This window comes from Dendrobates tinctorius, unplaced genomic scaffold (assembly GCF_039654945.1).
Source record: "Dendrobates tinctorius isolate UK_male_01 unplaced genomic scaffold, ASM3965494v1 ptg000071l, whole genome shotgun sequence".
In the NCBI taxonomy this organism is placed as follows: domain Eukaryota; kingdom Metazoa; phylum Chordata; class Amphibia; order Anura; family Dendrobatidae; genus Dendrobates; species Dendrobates tinctorius.
In genome coordinates this window covers 20,257,437-20,270,843 of record NW_027361739.1, presented here as the reverse complement: position 1 = coordinate 20,270,843, position 13,407 = coordinate 20,257,437, and the positions used below count along the sequence as shown (strand labels likewise).

General features: G+C 44.6%; 1 protein-coding gene across 1 annotated transcript in view; it reads right to left on the bottom strand.

Annotated features, from left to right (window-relative positions):
- The window catches only part of LOC141096087 (cadherin-like protein 26), a 128,542-nt gene extending 115,932 nt beyond the window's left edge, over positions 1 to 12,610 (bottom strand). Inside the window, exon 1 of the mRNA XM_073582493.1 lies at positions 12,440 to 12,610. Coding sequence (XP_073438594.1) covers positions 12,440 to 12,481 — 42 coding nt within the window. The 5' untranslated portion in view covers positions 12,482 to 12,610. The remainder of the gene's footprint in view (positions 1 to 12,439) is intronic.
- Positions 12,611 to 13,407: the final 797 nt, after the last annotated feature.

The window sequence follows — 13,407 nt, the reverse complement described above, 5'->3', positions numbered from 1 at the left end:
GAGGAGCACTGCCAGAGCCCTGCAAAATTACCTCCAACAGGCCACAAATGTGCATGTGTCTGCTCAAACGGTTAGAAACCGACTCCATGAGGATGGTCTGAGTGCCCGATGTCCACAGATGGGGGTTGTGCTCACAGCCCAACACCGTGCAGGACGCTTGGCATTTGCCACAGAACACCATTTTTGGCAAATTCGCCACTGGTGCACTGTGCTCTTCACAGATGAAAGCAGGATGAGCACATGTGACAGACGTGACAGTCTGAAGACGCCGTGGAGAGCGATCTGCTGCCTGCAACATCCTTCAGCATGAGCGGTTTGGCAGTGGGTCAGTAATGGTGTGGGGTGGCATTTCTTTGGGGGGCCGCAGAATTCTGCAGTGTCCACAAGGTCCCCCTTCTCAAGAAGGCACATGTGCAGGCCCTTCTGAAGTTTGCCAGTTAACACCAGTGAAGTTTGCCAGATAAAACAAAAATTGAGGTCCTTGGCATTAACTCAATTTGCCGTGTTTGGAGGAAGAGAAATGCTGCCTATGACCCAAAGAACAACATTCCCACAGTCAAGCATGGAGGTGGAAACATTATGTTTTGGGGGTGTTTCTCTGCTAAGGGCCAAGAACTACTTCACCGCATCAATGGGAGAATGGATGGAGTCAAGTACTGTAAAATCCTGAGTGACAACCTTATTCCCTCTGCCAGGACATTAAAAATGGGTCATGGCTGGATCTTCCAGTAAGTCAATGACCCAAAACATACAGCCAAGGCAACAAAGGAGTGTATCAAAAAGAAGCACATTAAGGTCATGGAGTGGCCTAGCCAGTCTTCAGACCTAAATCCCATAGAAAACTTATGGATAGAGTTGAAGCTCTGAGTTGCCAAGCGACAGCCTCAAAATCTTAATGATTTAGAGATGATCTGGGAAGAGAAGTGGACCAAAATTCCTCCTGACATGTGCGTAAACCTCGTCATCAACTAGAAAAAATGTCTGATTGCTGTTCTTGCCACCATGGTTTTTGCCACCAAGTGTTAAGTCTTGTTTGCCAGAGGGATTATTATTTATTTATATAGTACCATTGCTTCCATGGTGCTGCACATGAGAAGGGGTTACATACAAATTACAGATATCACTTACAGTAAACAAACTAACAATTACAGACTGATACAGGGGGAGATGACCATACCCTTGCAGGCTTACATTCTATAGGAAGCTGGGGAAGGAGACAGTAGGTTGGAGGGTTGCAGCAGCTCTGGTGATCGTGAGTGGTGAGGATGCAGCGGGGTCAATGGAGGATGTAAGCTTTACTAAGAGGTGGGTTTTCAGGTTCCTTCTGAAGGATCCGATTGTGGTTGATAGTTGGACGTGTTGGGGCCAAGAATTCCAGAGGATGGGGGATATTCGGGAGAAGTCTTGGAGGTGGTTGAGTGAGGAGCGAATAAGTGTGGAGGAGAGAAGGCGGTCTTGGGAGGACCGGAGATTACGTGAGAGAAGATATCGCTAGATTACAGAGATATAAGGAGGAGACAGGTTATAGATGGCCTTGTAGGTCAGTATTAGTAATTTGAACTGGATACGCTGAGGAAATGGAAGCCAGTGAAGAGATTTGCAGAGGGGAGAAGGGGAGGAGTAGCGAGGAGAGAGATGAATTAGTAGGGCAGCAGAGTTAAGGATGGACTGGAGAGGTGTGAGGGTGTTAGCAGGGAGGCCACAGAAAAGGATGTTGCAGTAGTCGAGGCGGGAGATAAGGGCATGCACAAGCATTTTAGCAGATTTAGGAAAAGGATGGATTCTGGAAATATTTTTGAGCTGGAGGAGACAAGAGCTTGGATGTGCGGTTTGAAGGACAGGGCAGAGTCAAGGGTTGCTCCGAGGCAGCGGACTTCCAATACGGGGAAAAGCGTGATGTCATTAATTGTGATAGATAAGTTAGGTAAGGAAGATCTGTGAGATGAAGGAAAGATGATGAGTTCAGATTTGTCCACATTGAGTTTGAGGAAGCGAGAGGAGAAGAAGGAGAATATGGCTGATAGACATTCCGGGATTCTAGACAGCAGAGAGGCGACATCTGGGCCAGAGAGATAAATCTGAGTGTCATCAGCATACAGGTGGTACTGGAATCCATGGGACTTTATGAGTTGTACCAGGCCAAGTGTATAGATTGAGAAGAGTAGGGGTCCTAGAACAGGGCCTTGGAGGACTCCAACAAAGAGAGGGTGGGATGAGGAGGTAGTGTGGGAGTGGGAGACGCTGAATGTGCGGTTGGAAAGGTATGAGGAGATCCAGGATAGGGCGAGGTCTTTGATGTAATAGGAGGAGAGGATCTGTAGTAGGAGGCAGTAGTCAACTGTGTCAAAAGCAGAGGACAGGTCTAGAAGGAGGAATATAAAGTATTGTCCGTTAACTTTGGCTGTAAGTAGGTCAATAGTAATTTTGGTCAGGGCTGTCTCAGTGGAGTGATGGGGGCAGAAACCAGATTGTAGATTGTCAAAGTGCAAGATAGATGAGAGGTGGGAGGAAAGTTTAGCGTGGACGTGCTGCTCCAGGAGTTTGGAAGCAAATAGGAGCAGCGATATTGGGCGATAGCTGGACATAGCAGTTGGGTCGAGGGTTGGCTTTTTAAGGATAGGCGTGATTGTGGCATGTTTGAAACAGAAGGGAAGGTACCAGAAATTAGTGATAGGTTGAACAGGTGGGTTAGGGATGGGATAAGAGTGGTGGTGAGGTTGGGGAGGAGGTGGGATGGGATGGCGTCGAGTACACAGGTGGTGAGGTGCGATTTGGAGAGGAGACAATTAAGCTCCCCTTCAGTGATGTTGGAGAGTGAGGTTATGAGAGTTAGGCATTGGCCTGGTATACAAAGAGGTTGTGGTGGTTGAGCAATGAAGACTTGCCTTGTTTGGTCAATCTTAGTTTTGAAGTGTATGGCAAAGTCCTCAGCAGAGATGAGGGAGGTTGGAGGGGGCAGTGGTGGGAGGAGGAGGGAGTTAAAAGTTTTGAATACGGTAACTGTTTGGGGTTGTAGGATAGTGAAGATATGAGGGTTGTAAAGTAGGCCTGTTTAGCAGAGGTGAAGGCAGATTTGAAAGCAAGTGTTGCCTGTTTGTTTGATTGAAGTGAAGTCGTCTTGCGAATTTATTTTCTTCCAACGCCACTCTGCAGCCCTGGACACTTGCCGGACCTTTTTAGTGGTGTTATTGTGCCAGGGTTGTCTGCTGATACGTCGCACTCTGCCATGAATGAGAGGGGCAACTGCGTTAATAGCTGATGTGAGCGTGGCATTGTAGAAAGCAGTGGCAGTGTCTGTGTCATGGAGTGAGGATATGGATGCCAGTGGTAGAATAGAGTCAGCGCATGTGGGTATCTAGGTGTGCGAGGTTTCTGCGGGGGTGCACATGTTCCTGGACAGAGGTGACAGGTGAGGAGGACAGGGATGAGAAAGTGAGTAGATGGTGGTCGGATAGAGGGAGAGGGGAGATTGTGAAGTTAGATAGAGAGCAGAGGCGGGTGAAGACCAGGTCTAACATATGTCCGTCTGTGTGGGTGGCTGAGGAGGACCACTGAGCAAGTCCAAAAGATGAAGTAAAGGACAGGAGTTTGGAGACTGTTGACTGAAGGTTACCAGTGGGGATGTTGAAATGACACATGATGATAGTGGGGATGTCAGTTGAAAGAAAGTGAAGAAAATACTTATTTCTCACTGCAAAATGCAAATAAATTTATATAATTTATACAATGTGATTTTCTCCATTTTATTGTTGATATTCTATCTCTCAATGTTAAAATTAACCTACCCTTAAAATTATAGACTGTTCATGTCTTTGACAGTGGGCAAACTTACAAAATCAGCATGGGATCAAATACTTATTTTCCCCACTGTAATAGATAATCCTGCCATTATCTAAATAATTAAATGCAGTGCCAAGGCTACATATAGGGTCATTCATGTACTGTATGCCTAAGGGCCCCGTCACACATAGCGACACACCAGCGATCCCGACAACGATATTACCTTTTCAGGTTCACTGGTGTGTTGCTACATGATCGCTGGTGAGCTGCCAAACAGGCAGCTTCACCAGCGATCAGCACCAGCGACACTTGGGTAACAAGCGACGCACGTCGCTTAGTTACCCACTGTGTACCTTAGTTACCAGCACGCTGGTGCAGGGAGCTGGTAACCAAGGTACACATCGAGTTTCTAAGTGGCACGCGGCACTTAGAAACCCGATGTGTACCTTGGTTACCAGCTCCCTGCACCAGCTCGCTGGTAACTAAGGTACCCATCGGGTTTCTAAGCTCTGCGCACCGCTTAGAAACCCAATATTTACCTTAGTTACCAGCGGCAGCTCGCTGATCGCTGGTCTCCCGCCTTACACACAAAGCGATGCGTGCTGGGCAGCGGGAGAACAGCGATCAAAAAAATGTCCTGGCCATTCCTGGACGATAAGCGATACCCGGCAGGGGGGCCGGTCGCTGAGAAGTGTCACACACAGCGATCTCGCTGGTGAGATCGCTGTTGCGTCACAAAACTTGTGACTCAGCAGCGATCTCGCTATCGAGATCGCTATGTGTGATGGGGGCTTAAGTCAAAAATAAAATACCAGGCAATACACATTAATTGTACTAGTAAATTACACTGACCACTAATGGATGCAGGTGCTCCCAATGCTTGTACGTTCGCCCCAACACTTGTTTTGAACCAACCTTCATCAGGGTGCATTATCACCAGTCTAGGTCTGCCCTTTTTATTTAATAAAGAAGTGAGCAGCCACATATACTGGCAAGTTTGCTACATGTGATTGACAAAAGTAGGCAGAAGACTCACTAATGTCCTCCCAAAAGAGCCCGACTTTCCTGCAAAAGTCGGGTCGGAGCTTTCAGGTTGTAGGATGTTGGCAGGGCCGGTGTTAGCGGCAGGCAGACCAGGCAGCTGCATAGGGCCCCCGCTACCCCAGGAGCCCCAGCTAGTGGCGTGTCGCTAATAGCGGCACATCACACAGCCGATATGGGGCCTGCGAGTCAGGGGGGCCCGCCTGTCACCAGCACCGACTCCCCACGTGCCGCATTCAACTATACCGGTGTCTATGACGCCGGTACAGTTTAAAGCAATGATGGAGGAGATGACGCTCCTTCTCCCATCATTCCCCTCTGCCTCTGCCACTGCGGGTGCGCAATGACATCACCATCTCGCACCCACTGTGTGCCGCCACTATGGGGAGCTACATTATATTCTATGGGGGGCTGTATTATATTAATTATATTCTATGAGGGGTGATTGCATCATACTCTATGAGGGGGGCTACATTATACTATATGAGGGGGCAGCATTATATTCTATGGGGGGGCTTCATTATACTATATGAGGAGGGCTACATTGTATTCTATGGAGGGGCTACATTATACTGTATAAGTGGGCTGCATTATATTCTATGGAGGGGCTGCATTATATTCTATGAGGGGGATACCATTTATTCTATGGAGGGTCTGCATTATATTCTATGGGGGTTACATTATACTCTGTGGGGTGGCTGCATTATACTATACAGTTGTGGCCAAAAGTATTGACACCCCTGCAATTCTGTCAGATAATACTCAGTTTCTTCCTGAAAATGATTGCAAACACAAATTCTTTGTTATTATTATCTTAATTTAATTTGTCTTAAATGAAAAAACACAAAAAGAATTGTCCTAAAGCCAAATTGGATATAATTCCACACCAAGCATAAAAAAGAGGGGGGACAAAATTATTGGCACTGTTCGAAAAATCATGTGATGCGTCTCTAATTTGTGTAATTAACAGCACCTGTAACTTTCCTGTGGCACCTAACAGGTGTTGGCAATAACTAAATCACACTTGCAGCCAGTTGACATGGATTAAAGTTAACTCAACCTCTGTCCTGTGTCCTTGTGTGTACCACATTGAGCATGGAGAAAAGAAAGAGGACCAAAGAACTGTCTGAGGAGTTGAGAAACCAAATTGTGAGGAAGCATGAGCAATCTCAAGGCTACAAGTTCATCTCCAAAGACCAGAATGTTCCTGTGTCTACCATGCGCAGTGTCATCAAGAAGTTTAAAGCCCATGGCACTGTGGCTAACCACCCTAGATGTGGACGGAAAAGAAAAACTGACAAGAGATTTCAATGCAAGATTGTGCGGATGTTGGATAAAGAACCTCGACTAACATGCAAGCAAGTTCAAGCTGCCCTGCAGTCCGAGGGTACAACAGTGTCAACCCATACTATCCGTCGGCTTCTGAATGAAAAGGGACTGTATGGTAAGAGACCCAGGAAGACCCCACTTCTTACCCCGAGACATAAAAAAGCCAGGCTGGAGTTTGCCAAAACTTACCTGAAAAAGCCTAAAACGTTTTGGAAGAATGTTCTCTGGTCAGATGAGACAAAAGTAGAGCTTTTTGGGCAAAGGCATCAACATAGAGTTTACAGGAGAAAAAAGAGGCATTCAAAGAAAAAAAGACGGTCTCTACAGTCAAACATGGTGGAGGTTCCCTGATGTTTTGGTGTTGCTTTGCTGCCTCTGGCACTGGACTGCTTGACCGTGTGCATGGCATTATGAAGTCTGAATACTACCAACAAATTTTGCAGCATAATGTAGGGCCCAGTGTGAGAAAGCTGGGTCTCCCTCAGAGGTCATGGGTCTTCCAGCAGGTCAATGACCCAAAACACACTTCAAAAAGCACTAGAAAATGGTTTGAGAGAATGCACTGGAGACTTCTAAGGTGGCCAGCAATGAGTCCAGACCTGAATCCCATAGAACACCTGTGGAGAGATCTAAAAATGGCAGTTTGGAGAAGGCACCCTTCTAATATTAGGGACCTGGAGCAGTTTGCCAAAGAAGAATGGTCTAAAATTCCAGCAGAGCATTGTAAGAAACTCATTGATGGTTACCGGAAGCGGTTGGTCGCAGTTATTTTGGCTAAAGGTTGTGCAACCAAGTATTAGGCTGAGGGTGCCAATACTTTTGTCTGGCCCATTTTTGGAGTTTTGTGTGAAATGATCAATGTTTTGCTTTTTGCTTCATTCTCTTTTGTGTTTTTCATTTAAGACAAATTAAATGAGGATCATAATACCAAAGAATTTGTGTTTGCAATCATTTTCAGGAAGAAACTGAGTATTATCTGAGAGAATTGCAGGGGTGTCAATACTTTTGGCCACAACTGTATGTGGGCTGTATTATACTGTATCGAGTACTATTGAGAATACATTATACTATAAGAACTATGGGGTGCATTATACTATGGGAAGTGAATTGTACTACATGGATGACTATGGCGGTGCATTATAGTTTATGGAGCACTATGAGGAGAGTATAATACTATATGAAGGACTGAGCAGTGTATTTTAATATATGGAGGACTATGAGGAATGCATTATACTATATGGAGGACTGAGCAGTGTATTTTAATATATAGAGGGCTATGAGAAGTGTATCATATTATATGGAGGACTGAGTTGTGTATTTTAATATATGGAGGACTATGAGGAGTGTATTTTAATATATAGAGGACTATGAGGAGTGTATTATACTATATGGAGGACTATGGGGAGTGTATTTTATACTATATGGAGGACTATGGGGCACACTATATTATATGGAGGACTATGGGGTGTGCATTTTACAATATGGAGGACTGTGGTGCACTTTATAATATACTAGCTGAAGAGCCCGGCGCTGCCCGGGCATAATAACTAACTGTGGTTAGTTATAGCAAATTATAATTATCCTCCATCCCATAGTCCCGTGCCCATATACCCATCATACATATCCACGATCCCATAGGCCCATGCCCATATACCCATCATACATATCCTCCATCCCATAGTCCCATGCCCATATACCCATCACACATCCTCCATCCCATAGTCCCATGCCCATATACCCATCATACATATTCGCCATCCATAGTCGAGTGCCCATATACCCATCACACATCCTTCATCTCATAGTCGCATGCCCATATACCCATCATACATATCCGCCATCCCATAGTCCCGTGCCCATATACCCGTCATACATTTCCTCCATCCCATAGTCCAGTGCCCATATACCCATCACACATCCTCCATCCCATAGTCCCGTGCCCATATACCCGTCATACATATCCTCCATCCCATAGTCCAGTGCCCATATACCCATCACACATCCTCCATCCCATAGACAACCATTATGACATCATAATGAGCGGTGGGGCTTGCAACCTATGATGACATCAGCGTCGCCATGGCAACCATTATGACATCATAATGAGGGGCGGGGCTTGATACACACACACTTTTTCCCCATTATGTAGATAGGGGCAAAATTGTTTGGTGAATTGGAACGCGCGGCGTTAAAATTTCGCCTCACAACATAGCCTATGACATTCTTGGGGTCCGGACGTGTGACTGTGCCAAATTTTGTGGCTGTAGCTGCGACGGTGCGGATGCCAATCCCGGACATACACACATATGCATTTCTACTTACATACACTTGAGCTTTATATATTAGATGGAGGACTATGAAGTGTATTATACTAAACAATCAAAATGTTGCCTATTCATCAAGTGATTGGATTGTTTATGCCGGAACAAAAATGATTGTTCTCAGTAGCACATCACCGGCGTAAACTGTAGATGTGCTGCTGATACTGTATGGGGACAGATTTATCTATTAGTGATTGTTCTGTCCCCTCATTATTCTTCAGCCGGTGGAAAGAGGCCGGGAAACAAGCATTGAACGACTTCAATATCCTCTCTCCTCCTGTACCAGTCGTGACTTGTATTGTTTAAGTTTACTTTACTCGTTTAGTATACCCCTTTTCATATGTAAAGCGCCATGGAATAAATGGCGCTATAATAATACTAACAATATTGTCAATCACACTCGTTTAGTGGCCTGAACTCAGTGCACGTAAATACAACGAAAATGCTTCTGTGTGATTTTCAATACGTTAGCATTTGGGGCCCCATTTTAAACTTTTGCTTAGGGCCCCACTTTGCCTAAAACTAGCCCTGGATGTTGGCATACAGACTGGGATCCCAAATCCCTCTATGACTGCTCTAGTGATGAAAGGGCATTTTGTGCTAACTCAAGGCTTAGTTAATGATTAAGCAGAGCTAGGTAGGTGCAAGGAGTGAGATCTTGTGCTTTATCTGCAAGTGAGACCTTGGAGGGTTGAGGTGAGGGATCCTGCTCTGCATGCCAGCATCTCACAACCTGACAGTTCTTGGCCGACTTTTGCTAGAAAGTTGGTCACTTTCATGGGGACATTAGGCAGTTTTGTCAATAACTTATAGGTAGAAAAATCACCAGTCCACGACTGCCCACTCTTATGACGCAAAAAGGGTACCCCGAAATTGGCGATAGGTACTTTTTAAGAACCCTCAAAGAAAACTTGTGGTGTAAATTCAGCTGCGCTCCACATTTCACACCTGCGTTCCATCAATTTACGCCTGTTTACTGCGTGTTTTACCCTTTGCGCTGTAAATGAAGTGACAAATCAACAGCAGAACTACCTGCACCATGTTTTGAATGGACTTAGTCCATAGGGGGGTTTACAATGACAAAAAAAAAATCTACATTTCAGGTGGTCCTTTGTAAGATGCATAATTAAATGGTACCTAGTGAGATCAATGTGCATCCATTGTTTGGAAGTCCTCTACAGCCAAAATCCACACTGGATGCTAAATGACATTGGCAATGCGCCACCTTAATCCACATAATCCTTAATAGTGAAAAGATATCAGTTTCGATCAGAAGGTCTTAAATCATGGTTTATTTTGCTGACTGAGCTGTCCTATCTATATTTAAGTTCTTGAAATAAATTTTGAAGATTTTAGTCCACTCACGGAGTGCCGGATATCCTTTCACCGTTAATGTCTGACAAGCTCATTTGCCCATACATCTGTAGTAGGAATATACTGTTAAGAATAGTGAGCTGGAATCCCGTTCCTCGTGCCCTAATAGTGCAATTACCAAGCGCAATTGACTGAATCAGGCAACCTCCTCTACTGCAGAGCCATGTATAAAAGCCTGTCTAATCGCTCCTACAATTGTGTTCCACTAAACTACAGGAACGGAAGAATGCTAAGCTGCCATAGGATACTCTGTAGGTTCCGTATTTCTACAATAAATCCTGCTTCTCAAGAAAAAGTATCTCCAAAATATGTCAGCCAATGAAACGTGAAAAATTATACACCCTATTATGAAATTAATGGATGCAAAAGGTACAATATAGGCTCATAGATCTCTATGGGTGCCATATCAGAGGCCTCTCAAACATCCAAATTGGACCCTTTGTTTGTCCCTGATAATGAGCAAAAACACCAAACACAAGTCTGCAAATGTATCTGGTTTGGGTCTTTTATCCTAAGTCACGTGGCAAGGCTCGTTAGAGGGTTGATAATGACTTTTAGGATTGCTACCCCACAATAGTTGGTTGGCACTAGTGGTCAAGTCTTCATCCTCTCTGAAGAGACAATTTGAGATATCATGGAGCAGTAAAATATCATTCTTGAGGTCTAAAGGTGCATCAGTTACAGATAAGTAATTAGTTATCAGAACTGGACAAATGATCAAGCCGAATTGAGATTTACACGAAACATACCGTAGTTTGAGTCCAGAGTGTCCACAGGTCCCCTGTCCCGAAATCAACAGTCTCATACACACTGAGTTTGGGTCAAAAGACCTGCTGCTGCACCTTACTCAGACCATGCTTTAGCAAGCTCTGGATTCGGTACAAGTGTATTTTTGGTCTGAGAGTAATCAACAACACATTGGATCACACTAGAACGAATGTTAGCCTATGGGGCCGTGCACATGTCAAATTTTTTTTTGAACCGAACCAGTTTGAAGAAAAAAAAAGGCATTTGACAGCGGTCCGATTTCCACACTTAATAGAATGGAGAAGATGGAGACATTTTTTTCTCCATCTTCTTCTTGCCCGAGAGAATTGGATCACGCTGATCAGAGTGTGATTTGCGTGATTTTCCCGATTCTCTCATCTATACATTACCTTATAGTGAAAACGGAAAGTATTTAAAAAGTTATTTTTTTGAACAATCGGATTTGTTGCAGGCTTTTTTTGTTCACACATCTTCGACATGTGGAGGTTTTTTTTAGGTCCTTTCTTTTTTACTTTAGAGAAGTCTAGGGGAAAGAAAAACAAATACGGCCAGGCAAAAAAGCTTAGAGTATGCCGTATAGTTAATGCAAAAGAAATGGCAAAAAGGAAGCCAAGCACAAACACAACAAACGCTTTCATAATTCTCTATGGGCTTCCAGCTGATTTCTGTCTGCAGAATTAGGTTTTCCACATCGAGAAAAAATGCGGCAAAACAAAGTGTAGCGTAGAAAATTACTGTGCGTGAAGGCAGCCCATTCCTGGTCGTACGTCTGATCCATTATCATGTCTGATCATTGTCCTTTACTACAAATTGACAAAGCTGGAGGGATAATAGTGCAGTAAATGTGAAACATTCCAGAAAGCATTTTCATGTCAGAAAAGACTTCATGAGTTACAACTTGTAGCTCGCCAGCTGTGGAGACACTACAACTTGCAGTAGATCTATCAGGGCATGATAGGAGATGTAGCTGGACCACAGGTAGAGAGTTGAACACCACTGGGGATCTCTCTTCATGAGTTACAACTTGTAGCTCGCCAGCTGTGGAGACACTACAACTTGCAGTAGATCTATCAGGGCATGATAGGAGATGTAGCTGGACCACAGGTAGAGAGTTGAACACCACTGGGGATCTCTCTTCATGAGTTACAACTTGTAGCTCGCCAGCTGTGGAGACACTACAACTTGCAGTAGATCTATCAGGGCATGATAGGAGATGTAGCTGGACCACAGGTAGAGAGTTGAACACCACTGGGGATCTCTCTTCATGAGTTACAACTTGTAGCTCGCCAGCTGTGGAGACACTACAACTTGCAGTAGATCTATCAGGGCATGATAGGAGATGTAGCTGGACCACAGGTAGAGAGTTGAACACCACTGGGGATCTCTCTTCATGAGTTACAACTTGTAGCTCGCCAGCTGTGGAGACACTACAACTTGCAGTAGATCTATCAGGGCATGATAGGAGATGTAGCTGGACCACAGGTAGAGAGTTGAACACCACTGGGGATCTCTCTTCATGAGTTACAACTTGTAGCTCGCCAGCTGTGGAGACACTACAACTTGCAGTAGATCTATCAGGGCATGATAGGAGATGTAGCTGGACCACAGCTAGAGAGTTGAACACCACTGGGGATCTCTCTTCATGAGTTACAACTTGTAGCTCGCCAGCTGTGGAGACACTACAACTTGCAGTAGATCTATCAGGGCATGATAGGAGATGTAGCTGGACCACAGGTAGAGAGCGGCAAGTTGAACACCACTGGGGATATAAGGAAACCTAACAGATTCAATGCCCCCAATAAACAGAGCGGCATTAAATTACTCACCACCACCAGAAGCAGGATAAGCAGCGGATACAGAGTCCTCATTTTAACGTATCTCCCTGTAGAGAAGTCAGAAAGGTTTCTTGTAGCCTGCAGTTGTGATCACTGTGTGTTTATCTCTGAGCGCCCAGAGCTCCTTACTGAGACCAGTCTGACCAGATTCTGGTCCCACCCCTAATTCCCTCTGCCCCAAGTTCTGCAGAATCCCCCTTTGACAAGCAGCACAAGCTGTGTGCTTAACCTGATCCTCAGTGACAATCAGACAGGCACACCTTCCTTGCTGGTATGAGGACAGCTCCCATGCAGCTATAATGGACCTTTAACTCCTTCCTGACAAAACGTGTTAGGCAGGTCCACTGCTTTCTTTTGTTATTTTTGAAAGCTTTCTCTGAATTGGCTTAATGGATAGGATTGTGATAATTACCGGAGTTTCTAGAGAAACTGTCTAATCAGCCCTTTACTATAATGTCCGCCTATAAAGAGCGGAGACTTGGCAATTGATTGAGCAGCAATTATTTAAAGGAGTTGTCCAACATTAGAAAAATCTCGCTATTTTCTTCTAAAATTAGCGCTATAACTGTCTAATGAAGCTGAGTTGCAATACTAGACACAACCTTTGGGCAGTGGTGGAGCTGCTCTTGTAAGAAATTACACAACATTATTTCCTTCATTGTCAATAGGGTCATGGCTGTTGCAGCATCACCAGCAGCCCTCCCTGTTAATAAATTACAGACAAATCAGATGATAAATCTTTCATTACTGGGACCCCCGAGATCACTAAAACAGAGGGGCAGAGATGATTTTCTTGTCACTTCCCAGTGGATGGGCAGTATGTATACTCAACCACAACTCCACATAAACTCCCACTCATTGCAATAATAAAGATGCAGAAAAACAGAGATTTGGGACCCCTTTCTAGCAATTTGTAGGCCCCCTCTGTATTTGGTGTGAAGAAAAAAAACAAGAAAAAT